This window comes from Trematomus bernacchii, unplaced genomic scaffold, assembly GCF_902827165.1.
Source record: "Trematomus bernacchii unplaced genomic scaffold, fTreBer1.1, whole genome shotgun sequence".
Taxonomy (NCBI): domain Eukaryota; kingdom Metazoa; phylum Chordata; class Actinopteri; order Perciformes; family Nototheniidae; genus Trematomus; species Trematomus bernacchii.
Genome location: NW_022987513.1, coordinates 2,633,785 through 2,649,987, shown reverse-complemented (window position 1 = coordinate 2,649,987; position 16,203 = coordinate 2,633,785). Strand labels below are relative to the sequence as shown.

General features: G+C 41.4%; 1 protein-coding gene across 9 annotated transcripts in view; it reads left to right on the top strand.

Annotated features, from left to right (window-relative positions):
• The window catches only part of msi2b (musashi RNA-binding protein 2b), a 264,521-nt gene that overhangs the window by 188,544 nt on the left and 59,774 nt on the right, over positions 1-16,203 (top strand). For all 9 annotated transcript variants that reach the window (XM_034152830.1, XM_034152854.1, XM_034152822.1 and 6 more), the window contains one exon: positions 4,247-4,329. In XM_034152830.1, coding sequence (XP_034008721.1) covers positions 4,247-4,329 — 83 coding nt within the window. The remainder of the gene's footprint in view (positions 1-4,246; positions 4,330-16,203) is intronic.

The following is a 16,203-nucleotide window of genomic DNA, read 5'->3' as shown; positions in this document are numbered from 1 at the left end:
AGCCAAGAGGACCCCAGCCAGAAGCCACACAACACCTATTATCCCCCTTCCCACGTATCAAAAATCCATGTGTTTCCATTTACACGGTATTGTTTAAGCTGTGTGTGGGAAGCTTTGTGAATGCAGGCGTGTTGACACCTCTCTCCGTGAGTCTGATAGTCTTTAATAGCCTCGTTGAGGTCAGCCTCCCTGCCATGTGAGAGTAGTTTGAAGAGAAGGTATACATGAAGGCAGTGGTGGAGAGTAAATATTCTCAAGGTACATGTCATTTACTTGAGTATTTTCATTTTATGCTACTTTCAGTATAGTTCCGAAAAAATCCGGAACTAGAACTTACAGTAGTTCATGAGAACCTTTTCACCCCCTTTTCAGTCCCTGCTAGAGAGCAGGTACTTTCATGGGAGAAAAAGGTTCCCATTTCTGATTGGCTGGGCGGATTGCAAACCACGCCCCGTAAAACTCCCAAAAAGTTTTGTGAAGCCGACATTTTATTATCCTCGCATTAGCATTATTAGCATTAGCATTAGCCCAGCGCACAAACGCAGAGAGACTAACTTATGGCAACACAAAAGAAAACATGGGAGCGGTGGAGATGAGGAGGTGTCGGCGTTCTGGCGATTTACTCGGAAGTCCCCAACTCCGGGGACTTCCGGCCGGGGACTTCGGGTGGCAGTATACGCCGTGAAGTTGTTTGCGGCCTGCCAGTAAACCCAAAGCAGAAGAAGAAGAAGTGACGTCAGCGGCTTCATTTGACTAATCCTCCCTCAGGGACTTATTCTGGTGTGAACGCGATCTGCTCTTTAGTTCATCAGAACTAAAGAGTTCTGATTAATTAGCGTGAAAGCGCCTAATGAAATCCACGAATACACTTGTACTATGATGGATGGAGATATCTGGCAGTATAAACAGTTATCAATGTTTTTCTCATCCTTGAACAGCTGCAAAATTAAAATGATAGACACATGAATGCATAACTAATTATATTCCAGTGATATCATATATATTACTTGAAAGACATGGCTACTTTGAATAATGAGTACTTAGATTTGGTATTTAAGTATATTTTGCTGCTTATATGCAGGACTGTTACTTGTAACAGAGTATTTTTACACTGCCGTATGTTTACTTTTACTAAAGTATGGGAGTTCTTCTTCCACCACTGCAAAAGGAGGATGGGAGAGAGGAGGGCTTCTCTTGGCTACTTTATGGACTGTAATTGTCTAAAAAAGTGAAACGTTGACTTAAGTGAAATGCGTTAAGTCAACAGATTTCACATAACTGTATTAGGGTATTTGAAAGCTTAAATACAAAAATATTAAGTTCAACTTAATGTTATTGCTATCAATTAACCTATTACAATGATGTGATATCTGTTGACATGATACAGTTAATTCAAGTCAAAGTTTCAGGTTTTCAGTGAGGTCTCTAAAATAAGAGCAATAAGAGTGCGGTGTAATGGCAGGACAACAAGGTCAACCAAGAAGGCGGTGCTGAGCCAATGAGGGAGAATTATTCGTTTGTTGTCGTTTTGTTGTGTATGTGTACAGTAAAAACTCCAATAGTAGCCTACACTACGGCAAACCTGCCCATTTAAACAGACCCAGTGACAGGTGTAGGCCCTGCTGGGGGAGCAGTGGTGCTGTGGCCCTGACCTGTTGGATATAATGGTGCAGGGAAAATGTCCTGTCAGTTGATGGAGGAGCTGCCTGTAGCAGGAAGGAGTGTGGCGACAGGGGCCATGTGTGTTAACCTCTTTCCTTGTCACTTTTTCTGTCTTTCTCCCCACGTCTCCCTCTCCTTCCATCTCCACCTTTTTCTCTTTCCCTTTTCCACCATCACCCCCCCACAAGACTCCCCTCCTTCTACCTACACTCCTCCGTGACAAATTACTCCTGGCGGTTGATTTGTTGGTTGTCAAAAGTGCTCCTCGCGCTGGCATGAAGGTGGGGTGAGACGGAGAAGAGAGTGCAGCCCCCCCTTTCCCTTCCTCCTCTCTTCTGCCTGTCGTCATCACCGGTCCCTTGTCTCCCCCCTGGCCTCACACATGTGTCGCCTCAGCTCGGTGTTGAGGCGTCTCAGTGGAAATTGATATTCTGTCTCATAAGATCTCATTAGACTCGATGTTGTCCGTGTTTAATCGGCTCACACATTAGGCTTCCAACCCTTTTTTGACAAGGCTGCTTTGATATGTTCTAGCTGTGTCAAAATATTTTGTTATTTATGGAGGAGGAGCTGGAGGAGGAGCAGAAAAGAAGAAGAAAAAACAGCAAGAGATACACTTTATGACAAAACTATGGATGCATGTTTGTGAAAGGTTGACTAGCAGCAGCAAAGACATCTCTATTTTTCTGGTTTATCTGATGAATTTATAGAACAAGCTGCTTATGTGTCATAGTACACTTAATTTAGTGCTTCTGCTTGAGCTTGATTATGAAGACACTTAATGTTCTGAGTGTTTACCAATCAGCATGCACGCAGTAGGGCTCGGTAATGTGGATGGACCATATGGTAGAGTGTGATGTATGTTTGGGACTTCTATATGGGAATCAGCCCACAAAGATTAACTAGAAATGACTTGCACAGATGCACTTAGCTCTGAATATAAACTCATATTTGTACATAGATTATAAGTAAATCACAACAAAGAAACAAGAAAAATGTAAATAAGAATAAATTAAAAAAATCAAAAGAATATAATTATATATACATATAAAATAAATACATAAATAAATAAATCTCATGATCATTATGGCAGATTTAATCGTGAAAATTGTTGGTATTGTTTTATTGCCTAACCCTATCATTCATCCAACTACATGAATGTCATTACACATTTTAGCTGATTGACAGAAAATAAATGGCAGACACTTTTGAAAAATTACTCAAATGAGTAAAATAAATAAAAACCCAGCATGCTTTGGTTCAGCTTGTGACATATTTTTCTTCTGTTTTACATAAACTCAATGTCCTCGGGGTTTGATCTGTTGGTCGGACAAACACGACATTTGAAGCCTTCCCCTTGGACCCTGGAAACTGTGACGGGCATGTTTCACCATATCCTGGCATTTGATAGAGCAAACAATTGATCGATGAAATGAGAAAATAATCTGCAGATTGATCGAAAATGGAAACAATCGTGACTGTGACGGCTGACAAATCTCTTGTTTGTTTTCCCTGGTACACACGATGCTAACATGAGCTCATGTGCAGGATACTCGTGTCTGAGTAGCTTTCCCTCCAGTCTTTGACCTTGAGATGTGTCCTATAGTGGAGGAAGACACATGGATTTGTATTAAATTGTATGAACAGGAAATCCTCATTGTTGTTGAGCTCATTGAACAAATAATATTTGAACTGCTGTCTCCTTCTAGTGTATCAGTACCTTTTTGCCTTCAGTAGTTGACTATATTCACTGTATGAGTGGTGTTCCATGACAGTAAAGTGATGGTGGAGCTTGTGTTAGTAAGACGGCTCGTTTCTCTGCAGTCAGTGACGGTGCTTTAAGCTCAATCTGAGGTGATTTCATTTCACCGTGGTGTGTTTGCCATTTTGAAAAGAAACTCATCTCCTTTCAGTCCCACTTGCGGTTTTATTCACTAACTGTTCCTCTTTTGTGCGGTTTCCTCTTTTGCAAAAGTAATGGAATATCAGTTTTCCTTTCAACCCCATCTATACAGAAGCTAGATTGCTTTGTGCATCACCATCAAAACACAAGAGGGGAGCATTGCAATCCACTTGTGTTCAAAAGTCTGAAACCATCTTGTCTCTCTGTCTTTGTGTTAAAAGAGGGGTTAAGCTTTTATCCCATAAATATGGCATGAAAATCCCACTGTCAACGACGCATTCATTCTAAGGCCTGCATTAACATAAAAACGAGGGCTTGTTATACAGTCAGATTTCAATAAAAAGAACACAAAATGCTTTTAATGAAATTCAGATGCTGGGCCCGAGCTCTCTGAATCTCATTAAATGAGCTTTGTGCTGTTTTTCCATCTTCTCTTTGTAGAGGAGGTCCCCGAGTGCCCTTAATAATGTGGCAGATTTCATCATATTCCTGATTTAAAGAGCACAATGTCTGTCTTGTTCACTTGTTCCTGTTCTCTCCAAGCCCGAGCCAATCTCTGCAGATGTACTCGCATAGTTTCTGGATCCCATCTTGTGGTGCATTCTTTCTTTTTAGCTCCTGAAGTTGTGTTAAGTCTCTCCTTTAAACCATTCTCTTCCTCTCCCGTCTCTGTTTCCCTAGGATTTGGCTTCATAACCTTCGAGGGTGAAGACATCGTAGAGAAAGTCTGTGAAATTCATTTCCATGAAATCAATAACAAAATGGTAAGTCCACTCATTTTTTCTAATTTAATTTTTTCAATTCCAGCTGGGTTTTTGAAGGATTAATATTTGATTTCTTCTTTCCACTAGTATTAATAGCGAAGTAGGCGTGTGTGTGTGTTCATGTTCATATGCACAGACGGACACACACACACGCTGTGGGTCTCAGGGATGGGAACGCAGTGGTGTGTACTGCCCACAAACCGTGAAATTGTGTGGCTGAGTTCTGCCTGACAGGCTGAGGGACGGGAGAGTGGAGCCTGTCCCTCTCTCTGAATCCCTGACCACACACACACACACACACACACACACACACACACACACACACACACACACACACACACACACACACACACACACACACACACACACACACACACACACACACACACACACACACACACACACACACACACACACACACACACACACACACACACACACACAGGTGGAGGAGTTCAGGGATGCAACAGGGAAGCGACTTGCAGAGTTCATTAGTCAGGGATTAACACCTTCCAAAGTGTCCCAGTGATGCTTGTTTTATTTACCCCAGCAATATGGACATCTCTGAGCCAAGGCTGGGCAATATCAATATGTTGTCTATATTGTGATATACTGTAAGACTAGATATCATCTTAGATTGTAAATGTTGTCATATCATAAGTATTGTTTTTCTCCTGAATTAATAGGCAGTGAAGTGATGTAATATTGCTGATTTTATCCGACTTTCAGCTTTTCTATTATTTACCTGTTCAGTCAATATATCCACATTACTGATACCTACTGATGCTTTTTGGGTTGGGAGGGTTTTTCCCTTTCCTGTAGTGTGTTATCCACGTTTTTGTCCATTCAAATGGTCTGCAAAGGCTGGAATCCCAAAGTTCCCTCCAGAGGGAGTTTCTCTCCTACACACTCCCTCATTTATTTACTTCCGTGACAGTGACATCACTATGTAACACTTGTGCTTCTATTGAATAGCGCTCCAACACATTGTACGATATAGATTAAGGGGGCGGGACATATCTAAGCGATTGACCAATCACAGCAGAGCAGGCCAGCTAACAATCACAGCAGACTGGACAGAGGGTGAAAAGAGGTGCTGCAGCACAGGCAGTATGAGAAAAATGAAGAGCCTTTTGAACATTAAAGCATGGAGACATGTCACAGGAGAGACACTACATACTGATATGAACCTGAAAAAGGAACAGAATAGGGCCTCTTTAAGTAAAAGCACCAACATCCATCCCTACAATATCATCACAATATTGATATATTGGTTAAGACAATTGTGATATTTGATTTTCTCCATATCGCCCAGCTCTGCTGGTACCCCACTGCTCTGAGCTCACCCTGTGTCCTATGATAATTGACAGGAAGCGACTTCAGGAAGCGAGTGTGACATTAGGTCCTCCTTCACCCAGCTCCACCCTGCATGCCTCTCGAGAAAACCTGCATCATTTGAGCGGTTCTGTGGATGGTGATTGACTGGAGGGAATACTTGTCTTACTGACGCCCCCCCTCCTCTCTCAGTGTGTGTCTTTACTCTCTTCCTGCCTTTTTCCTGAAACTGACTTGACTGGCCATGTGACTGACAGGTTCAGCGTAGTAGAACCATGTTCCACCAGGGAGCAGCCCAGGTCACATATGACCCGCAGTATACATCCCTCCGTGTCTGAACACAGTGCATGCTCAGGACCGCAACCCAAGAGTGTGTGACAGAAATAACCGCGTGTGTGTATGGAAGAATTTCTGTCACAAATGTCTCAGATCCTTCGACATGTAGGCATGGCACTCTGTGAACAGACACATATCACGCCTCAACATGAAGCATGAATGCACACACCAGAGCCTCTAGTTATGCACACAAAGCAAACAATTGCTGCCATTGCTGTCAATTTCAAATCCTATTTTTGCACAATTTGGTATTAAACAAAAATAAAAAATGTTTTACCAATGATTCTGATATGAAACCACAGGAGGACAGCTTTTAATATGAAGAAAAATGATCCTCATTAAAGGCATACCCACAACCTATCTGTGAGAAGTTCTAATTGGATGATAATTGGATTGTAAACACTGGTGCCAATTAGGAATGTAGATTTGCTTGATAAATAGATGGCAGACTTATTGTTCATTAACATAATAACCATTATGAATTCTTCAAAAACAAGCAGATTTTCTCCGTCAAAGTCTCAAGGAAGAAAGAATAACCAAACTTGTTCTGGCCAAAAACAGCACAAGATAACAAACTAAAACATTTGCACAACTCACAGGCCTTATTAGAGAACATAGTCCAACTCATATCGTCTATGACAAATAATGTTGCTTTTATAGCGCAGGGAAACTTTTGCTTTTCCATTTAACCAAAAAAACTCCACTTACATAGATGTTGCATGGAAGGTGCCTTGGAAGTGTTTTTTTCAATATTGGAGCATGTATCAAGTAGTGCAGATACGCATGTAGGAAAATGTAACGATGTTCCTAATAAAAAGTGAATTGACACTTTTAGTCAGAGATACAGTTTGAAGAAATCATGTTGGTGTACCATGTTTTATTTTTCTTAAATAGACACTAAGGTTTCTATCTTAAGAGTTTATTTAAGATAAATGACACCACTTGCCTTCTATTCATTCTCTTTCTGTGTGTAAGTTGCATTGCGGCGCCCATTTAGGCATTGCAACTGCAACTACAAATGCAGCTCAATTGTTCCTCACAGCTTACTTACAGTCAAGTATGCAAGTGGATAGAAAAATAAAATGTATTTAGCTCGTCTTGAATGCTCCCGTTTAAAATTAGGCTTTATGAATGTCAGTTATTGTGCCACAGAATGTATCCTGGAACATACAAGTTAAGGCTTTTTTTTTTTAACCAAGCGGAAAATGCCTTTTTAAATCTGTAACCGTTGTTTATTCCACCTTTTTTTTTTTACAGATACTGTGCAAACACAAACACGACCTAACGCCTGATCCCCACCTTTCTTATATAAAGACATAAATAGAAAGAGTGTCGGGAATTCTAGGTCATTAAGCTTCACACACATGAGGTGATACACTGATGCGCGTTGTGACATGTTGTACTTCCCAGGGTGCCAGAAAATACATTGACCGCTTGATGACTGCAAAAACAGAGGTAAAGTGTAGTTACTCCTAAAAGAATGTGAACCATCTGGGAGCCCCTTCACAAAAAAAGATGAGTATTATTGAGAGGGGACAGTGTCAAAGGACAGCGCGGGGTGGCCACTTTTCCGAGGCTTTTGTCACCTTTTGTAAAGGGGTCCCTCTCTGCAACACCTACTGTACTGTACATCACATTTCCCGAGGACGAAGGAAATATGCGAGCCCCTATTCTACAAAGCGCTGACATCTTAGAATGTCAGCAAAGAGGAAAGAATATGGAGTGTGTGAAAAGCATTTTTCAAAGACACTTCAAGTTTGCTGCACAGAGGAGAGCACTGGTTATCCGCTGTCTGAAGCAACGGCACAAAATAAAAAATGCCTCCTGTCTTCTTCCTTATGAAGTACCATACAGAAATAGACCTCATCCATCCTGCCTGCGAGTGTTATCTAAGATGGTTCTTGAATAATTGATGCTGACAGAAATTCCACCCCACTTGGGAGGGTTGTGGATGTACAGGGCACCCCACCTTCTTCCTGGCCCGGTCCTCTCCAGGGCTCTGGCAGTGCGGTGGGTCGGAGCCCACTCAGATGTGAGCGCCCGGACCTATTCAGTGACTCGGTCAATCACCCTGTGTTCCTGCGACTCCCGGACCTCACTCTCAGGAGCACTTCCTGTCACCGTGAGTCCGGCCTCATAGATAATTAATAGTAGGGTTCTACTTAGCAAGAAGCTCTCAACCTGCCCCACCACTGACACCTTCATCGCTCTCACCTCTGTACCTGTCAAGTCAATTCTATATCACAAATCTCGCATTTGCCTCAGGAGGCTCCAACACTGCCCTGCTTGTGATAAAAGTATGGATTAATCTCCACATGATTCTTTAGCTACATTTTTAAAAACAAGTACACATTGTGGAGTAAAAATTAATGACTTGACATTTTTAAAATATTTTTTAACAGTTTCTGACACCCCCTGGTTTCTCACATGTATGAAAGTCTTTATCATACTGGAGAAAGACCTAAATACAGCTAAGGAAAATTCCTTTTCCTCTATCACTCCCCCACCTGCAGTTATGCATGCGCAGCTAATTCATAATAATACCTATCAAGTATTGGCGCTGATGAGCGAGCAGTGTGCCATTAAAATGGACTCACATTGGTTTTAGTCAAGTGCTTCAAGGTAATATTCTTTAATGTGTCATCTTTAATATTCAACAGTAGCGAATGATCTCAACAGGAGGGAGGAATTTTCTGTTAGTCGTCAATTTCTAGCTGTGTCTTCCTGACATGGCCAACCAATTACTGCGCTGAGGAGCTCCGACTCTCTGCCTCAGAGGATAATACTAATACAGGTAGATAGCCATACATCAGCCTTAATATATAGACACAGATAAACTCAGCACCTTGCATTAATATAAGCAGTATTATTTATTTTTTAAAGCGTTGTGTATCACATACATTGTTGAGATGCAGCATTTCTTTTTTTCAAAAGAACAATATATTGATTTCTCAGGATGAAAGCATTGTTATCCTTAAGACTTTTCTTAACTCTTACTAATACAGGGAAACCAAAAGAACACAGAACAGGATTTGTTGCTTTTGAAATTTACCTTTTTAAGAAATACAAAATGTTTCTTTGCTTAAAAGCATTGCTCTGAACTATTGGTTATTAAAATAAAAGCTTCCCGAATAATCCAAATTTGAAATCAATCTGTATCATATTTTTTAAAGAAAATATTTATTTATTTTACGCCAGGCTGCTCGACTTCGGAGTTTTATGATGGACGGAAAGCTTCCAATCCTGCTAACATTAGCTTAGCTGTTGTTTTGCTTGGGCAACTTGGATGAAGAGGTGGCACCATAGTAGGCTGGGTTGGATGCAAAGTCTAAATTGTACTGTGTTCTGTGTGTGTTTTACGATTTGATTGGAGTCCTCCATTTGTATTCCAAGAAGTTAAGTGTATTGCTCACAGCTGCTAACTGTATCTGCAGTTAGCTATCGTTAGCAGGAATTGGAAGCTCGGAACACTCGCGAAATGTTTGTGTTGTTAACACTGCTAAGATCTGGGGAATTCTTGCTGGGAACAATGTTTAGATTATATGTGTATATATATATATATATATATATATACATTTTACTATAACTATGATAAATATTCATGACATTAGCCTTTAAGCTATGTCTACAAGCATTGGGTTGTGTGTGATCAGGTAACCAAACCTTTATGACTGTATTTAAAATGGCCTTCTGAGATTGTGAGTGCCAGCTGTACCAGTCCTTCCGCTGTGTGTCAAACCTCCAAACCAATCATTGCGCTGTCTATGAACATTAAAGTTTTACTGCCCTCAAACTAGAGGCCATGAAGTCAAGTGTGTGTGCGGCGTTCACCTAGGTCTTATGATGTATATATCACCCCTGGACACACTTGGTTATAGCCATGGAATAAACTAGCTCTCACAATTTTTAAAGGAGATTTCTGCAGAGAGAAGCTGAAGTCTCTGGGTGTTGAAATAGTCTTTGAAAATATTTATTTTTCTTTAACAGTGTTTGAACATCAAGTGCCTAATAAGGTACTTGGACCACCCTTCGGAGCAGTTTCAGTCCCTCATGCAGCGATGCCTTACAGCTTCTGCACTGTAAGTAATTGGATGTTTACCCTTCATTGAAGAAGGAAAGCTTTGAGGGATGAAGGAAGTGGAAATCCACCTCACACTTTGCACTGCAGGACATCCCATAAAAGACACAATGTTCAGATCTGCTGATTGAGGAGGTGATGGAAGCCATTTGACGTCAACCTGATGATCGTGGCATTGCTTTTGAATGTGTTTCTCTGTGCGAATAGAGACAATATCATCTTTGTGTGAAGAAACATGTCAAGGGAACTGTTTTTGGCACCACAGGGAGCACCTGGTCCTTAAAATGACCTCATATTCTGTAGCCTTTACATAACTGTGCACAGATATCACCAGGCCTAATGACTACTCCGGGATTGTTAGCCATTGAAGGCATCATTTTCATTTTCCTTTAAAATGTCTTGGCTTTATAATACGTTCCAGTACTTACAATCGTTTTCAAAATGGTCCGCAGTAAATACCTTTTTTATAAAATACATGACATGCAGTTTTTATTGAGACTGGTTCACAGAGTTACAAAAGTCACACTCTTCCTTTTGAGTATCAGACGTTGACCCCCCCCTGAGGCTTTAAATGTTTGTTGTTGGACCTTTAATGGACAACACAGGTTCAGGGCGATATTCACAAACATTGGATTTTGGAATATTACAAATAACATATCTGGCAAACACACCTTTATGCTACTTGCACATTCTTTCAGTAGTATCATTTCCATATTTTACCAATACTTTTATTATTTTTTCATGTAAATAGCTAACGTACTGCTATAAGCGATCTACATCATGGTAACATGGCTGCACTAAACAGCGCTAAGCTAAAGAGAGACTAGTGTTTGGCATGTTGACATGACGCTAACTTATTTCCAAGATTTAGGACTCATTCCTGCACCACTCTATAGTGATGTTAGCATATTTTGATAGAGGAAAAATAGTCAGCTGCAAATGTCTGAATTATCCAATAAAACCAAGAGATAGTTTGCACAACTTTGCACTACTGTGGTCTTGGATGGAAATCTGATTGCTTTGCTGATGAATGTCCGTGTGTCACAGTTATTAATTAAACCAAAATGTGTCATTCTGTTCTTTAAATCAACCACTAAAAATGGTTTTGAGAAGCCTTATTCTTTAAGTGAATAAGCAGACAACCATGGCTGATGTTGTGCATGCAGAGCTGTGACATTTCCCAGCTAAGCAGTCTATGTGTTTTGACTGATCAACTGGGAGTGGGCGCTGGAGTAAAGGAATCACAGGGCTTCCTTTCTTCAGTCTACCTGTCAACTGACGGAATCCATTCACTAGTGAAGCTAATAGTAGCTGCGCACCTCCCCCCTACAACAACACTCATCCCTGAAGGACAGCCATTTCCAGTGCAATCCCGCCCACACCTTCCTATTATACTACAAGGTTAATATGTATAGGAGATGTATTGAAAAGGTCATAACTAGAGTGTTCCTGTGCTCTGTATCACAGGGTTTGCACATGGAAACAAAGGGGGCTCTTTGTTTTATTCTTCACCGGTGGGCTGTGTTAGTAGTAGTGCTTGTGTGCATACAGTGTGTGCCCCTCGTAATTTCAATATCAAGCCTTGTTGTTGGTAGTTATTTTTGAAAGAATGATGAACAAAAACTGAATTCTGAATTCACAACCAGAACAAGACAGCAGCAGAACAAAATCAATGTTCTACAAGGACACTGAAATGTGTATTTTAATTAAATGTGTAATGTTATTTAAAAGCTGAAGTAAAAGGGCTTGAAATGTAGGTTAAACAAGATGCTCTATTTAGAATATTACATCCTATTTATAGGGGCCCTATTATGCTTTTGTTTCCCTTCCCTGTAGTGTGTTCTATAGGTTTTATGGTCTGCAAAGGCTCAAATCCCAAAGTTCCCTCCAGAGGGAGTTTCTCTCCCACACACTCCCCCCCTGCCTGAAATGCCTCCATTGTATTAGTTTGTTTACTTAAGCGACATAGTGACATCACTACGTAACACTCGCGCTTCTATTGGCTGACGCTCCAACACATTGTATGTCATATGCTAAGGGAAAGAGGTGGGAAGTAGTGGAGTACAAATACTGCGTTACTGTACTTAAGTAAATGTTTCTGGTATCAGTACTTTACTCCACTACTTATTTTTCTGACAACTTTTAACTTTTAACTTTTACTTCTTACATTTTTAACACAAATACCTGTATTTTCTACTTCATACATTTTCAAAACAGGCTGGTTTACTTTAGTTTGAATGTGTGTTTGGTGGCGTGATCATTATTATTTAGAGTCATTGCGTGCCTATTGATTTTAACACGATCCGTGTATCCATAATTTCATATTGCCGTTGTTCAGCATTAGCTAACAATGACATTATTGTTCTATTATTATAAAGAGATGTCAGTTACTCTTTAAAACAGCTGGTAGTTGTGGGTACTTTTTACTAAGTACATTTTGAAAGCCCATACTATCAATAATGATAATAATCAATCAAATAATGCCCTTTTTAAAGTCCACAGCAACACTCCCTAAGAATTGTGTCTAAGCCTCTGGCACAGTTAAGAGTTCCCAGTTCAAGCACTCACAAACAGTATTTCCAATAACTTGCTAAAAACATAAAGTCCAACTTTTTAAGAGTATATACACACTACTGTTCGGCTTTCTATTTTCCTCCCTACCCTGACTGAAAAGTCCCAGAGTGACACAAATCTCTGAAGATAAGCTATCAACGGCAGTGTGTCAGTGCAGCGGAGTAGCAGAAAACATCTCGATATATGTTGAAAGCACGCAGGTCGCGGTAACCATACCTTGTCAACACTGTGGCAGGAATTCACTTCAACAGTCAGCTGTCTTACAAACTGTATACGTGTGTGGGTTTCTGTGTGGGTTTCAGGCTCTCAGATCTCCTGGGTGCTTTTTCCAAACAACACAATGTAACTTTTCTGACAGAGAAGGCAGGGCAGGTTAAAGTGGTGCCCTTTATCTTGACAAGCCACAATAGTTCTCAAACTGGGACATCTCAATGATGGACCATGATGCTTTTCACCAAACAATATTGTGCCTAGAAAAACCACAATTCAGCACTATAGTTGCCGTTAAAGTGAATGTAATGTTTTCCTGCTGTTCATGTGGCAGAGGATTCAGCCTGTAAACATTTCTACATGAAGGAAATTGGAATGTGATGCGTTCACGTCGGCTGAACCTTTGCAGTGCTTGGCTGTCAGGCTCAGAATGGTCTTTCCGTCCTCTTCGTTCTCCTTTCTTCAACTTAGCTCGCTCTTGAAAGCTGCTGCCTCCCTCCCTCACACACTCCTGTGTGTTTGAAGCAGGTGAACACCCACACACTCACACCATCACAGATCTTTTTCTTTTTTTTATCCTTGACAAGGAGCCATCTCCCTGAATATCAAAGATCCTTCTTGAAGAGCATGTAGGAATGACTCACCCCCAGGTCTGTCTCACTAACTCACTGGATTTGGCTGCTGCAGGACGCTGAGCGGACACTGTCTCTGAACTACAGTAGGGTGCGTTTGTCACCCAGCTAGGTGAAACTCAGCAGTGCACAGATATTTCTAACTGACCCATTTGTCCCACCCAGGTCCTGCATGCATGCTGGGGGTCCTTCCTGACCATAGCAGTGCTCTCCTCAGCACCATGTCAAAGCATGGCCGCCGAGCCAGGAGGGCAGAGTAGCTGTGACAGCTACAAAGTGGCTGCGGGAACTGTGTACTTTAGTTCAGACTGCGTACTTTAGTTCAGACTGCTTTAACACTAGAACCGCCATCGGGTCAATTTGACCCACAGCTCTTTTTTTATTGTATGTAACTTTTTTTCAATAGAATATTAAAGTCTCCCAGTCCATGACTTTTCCTGAAAGTGTGTTATGTACAGTAGCACCCTCTGTTGTTAAAAATGGTCAATATGAAGTCAGATTGAAGAAATCGCCCAAAAAATTGTCCTTTATACCTATTTCCGCCAGCGGGTCATATTGACCCCACCCCTTTTCGCGCTATTGATTTCGCGCGTAAACATGACGTGTTGCTATAGCAACGCCTTTTGTCTACTGCGGTTCCTTATAGATTGAGAGATAGATTGAGAGAGAGAGATAGATAGGCTGAAACTTTCTCTCCCTCTTCTTCTCATACTCACTGTCACTCTCCTTTAACTCCTCCGGTGACTTTCTTTTATTTTAAGATTGTTTTTTGCCTGGCGCTTGGCCAGTTACCGGTGGTTTTTAAAACATTTTGGCGAATGGTTAGGTGTTGCGACAGTCTGTAGTGAAGGAGCGTGCTCCCGATCACGGGAGACTGCTCGCGCTGCGCTCCGCAGCAAACAGCTGTTTGCTTTTCACCCAACAACGACAACCGCCTCACGAAACGCTATGTTGTAGCATTGATAAACGAAACAATTTAACAAAATTGCTTGTCAAAATACCAATACCACAGGACCAATTTTTTTTAAAGCAATAATTTTAGTGGCCCGAGCGGGCAAGTTGAAAGTACGTTATGCTGGCCGGGGTGTCTAAATAGTGCTTCCGGGCCAGCGGGCCATTTATAATGTCGAGCCCTGTATATCATATGAAAAGCTGAGAGTCCACAGATTCTATTGGTATACGTTTCATCCCTGTGCGATCAAAACTCACTGTTCAATAAAAGAACATTTTACCTTGAAAATCAATGCATTCTAATAGCGGGTCAATTTGACCCGGTGGCGGTTTTAGGTATACAAAAACCTCTGGCGGTTCTAGTGTTAAACCACAGCTGTGCAACACAGCAACTTTCCCCCAGTGAAACAAACTATTTCATTAGGGCCCCTTTTTTAAGTTTCTGGATATACAGAAGTTAATCTGTGCTATTTTTTTAGCACAGAGGGCTGTGGCTCAGGATGTATATCATCATCCTCCATGAGGAAAGGTTGGTGGTTTGATCTCCAGCCCTGCAGTTACTATGTTAGTTTGCATTATACACATGGGCAGCATTGAAAGTGGTGCTCACCATTATTTACTAAGTTTCAAATAAAAATGTTAACCAATATGGGGGGTGCAGGGAAGCTGTAGCCATTCAGTCCTTTATTTCTATCTGTTGAAAAAGAAAAATCATGCAAACTCTGATCTAGATAGCCCCATTACATGAGCATTGCTCCTAATTAGGTTCCTAAAAGGTCTTAACCCCAAATTGCTCCTAATGGCATGGCCCACAAGATGTAAATGTTGGTTTCCTTGCCTCCGGATGAATGTCTATGAACGTGTAAATTCGGACTTGCATACATACAGTGCTTCAAGAGGTCATAAAGAGCAGAATAACATGATATAAAAGCAGCATATATTTACCACAGCAACTTTTCACGCACGGGAAGTTTTCATCCCAGTTTAGCAACTAAGAGCATGCGTGAATAGTAATGTGCACTGCTGGCCTGTCAGAGTTACGAGCCTATTTGTATGGATGCCGGGCTGCACCTTGGTTGAGGTGAGCACAGAACCAGCATCCTGTGTTGCGCAGCAGGCCAGGATGACATGTGAATCGCAGCAGCCGAGAAAGTCCCGCTTAAGTGGATGCAGTAGGGAGAAGCAGCCCAGAGCCAGGAGGCAAACAGACAAACAGATGGACAGGCTGATGCCAAGCAGGCAGTGGAGCAAATAGATTGTGCAGCATGGTGAACAGACCCAGCCTACCCCAAGAACAACCCACAGACACAAGACCATGCCACCCCCTTGTCAGACGATCGTGCCTCTCTATAATTCATCCAGATAGGATAGATACGTGGTAAATGGGACTCTCATCTTCCTCCTTCTCCTCATCTGCCCCTGTCACATCCCTCATTTGATATGTGTTATGTAGGAGGAGGAGGAGATGTCAGTCTTGCAAGATGGGAAATGAACAAACCTGTATGTGTGAGAAGTGGAGTGAGAGGAAGAAATGCTGCAGGGAGCCGGGCGCTGCGGGTGGAATTGGTTTGCGGGGCGCTGGGGACTTCAGCCCAGCCCAATACATACACAATACACAAATAACAATATTGAGTTTTAAAACACCTTCTTCTTTTTTTACCAGCTTTAGATTGTATACACATCGCCATGGCAAGACGAAAATCATACAAAAATACATAAAGAGAGATTATTGCTTTTTTAAATGTTTCTTTGTTTGGA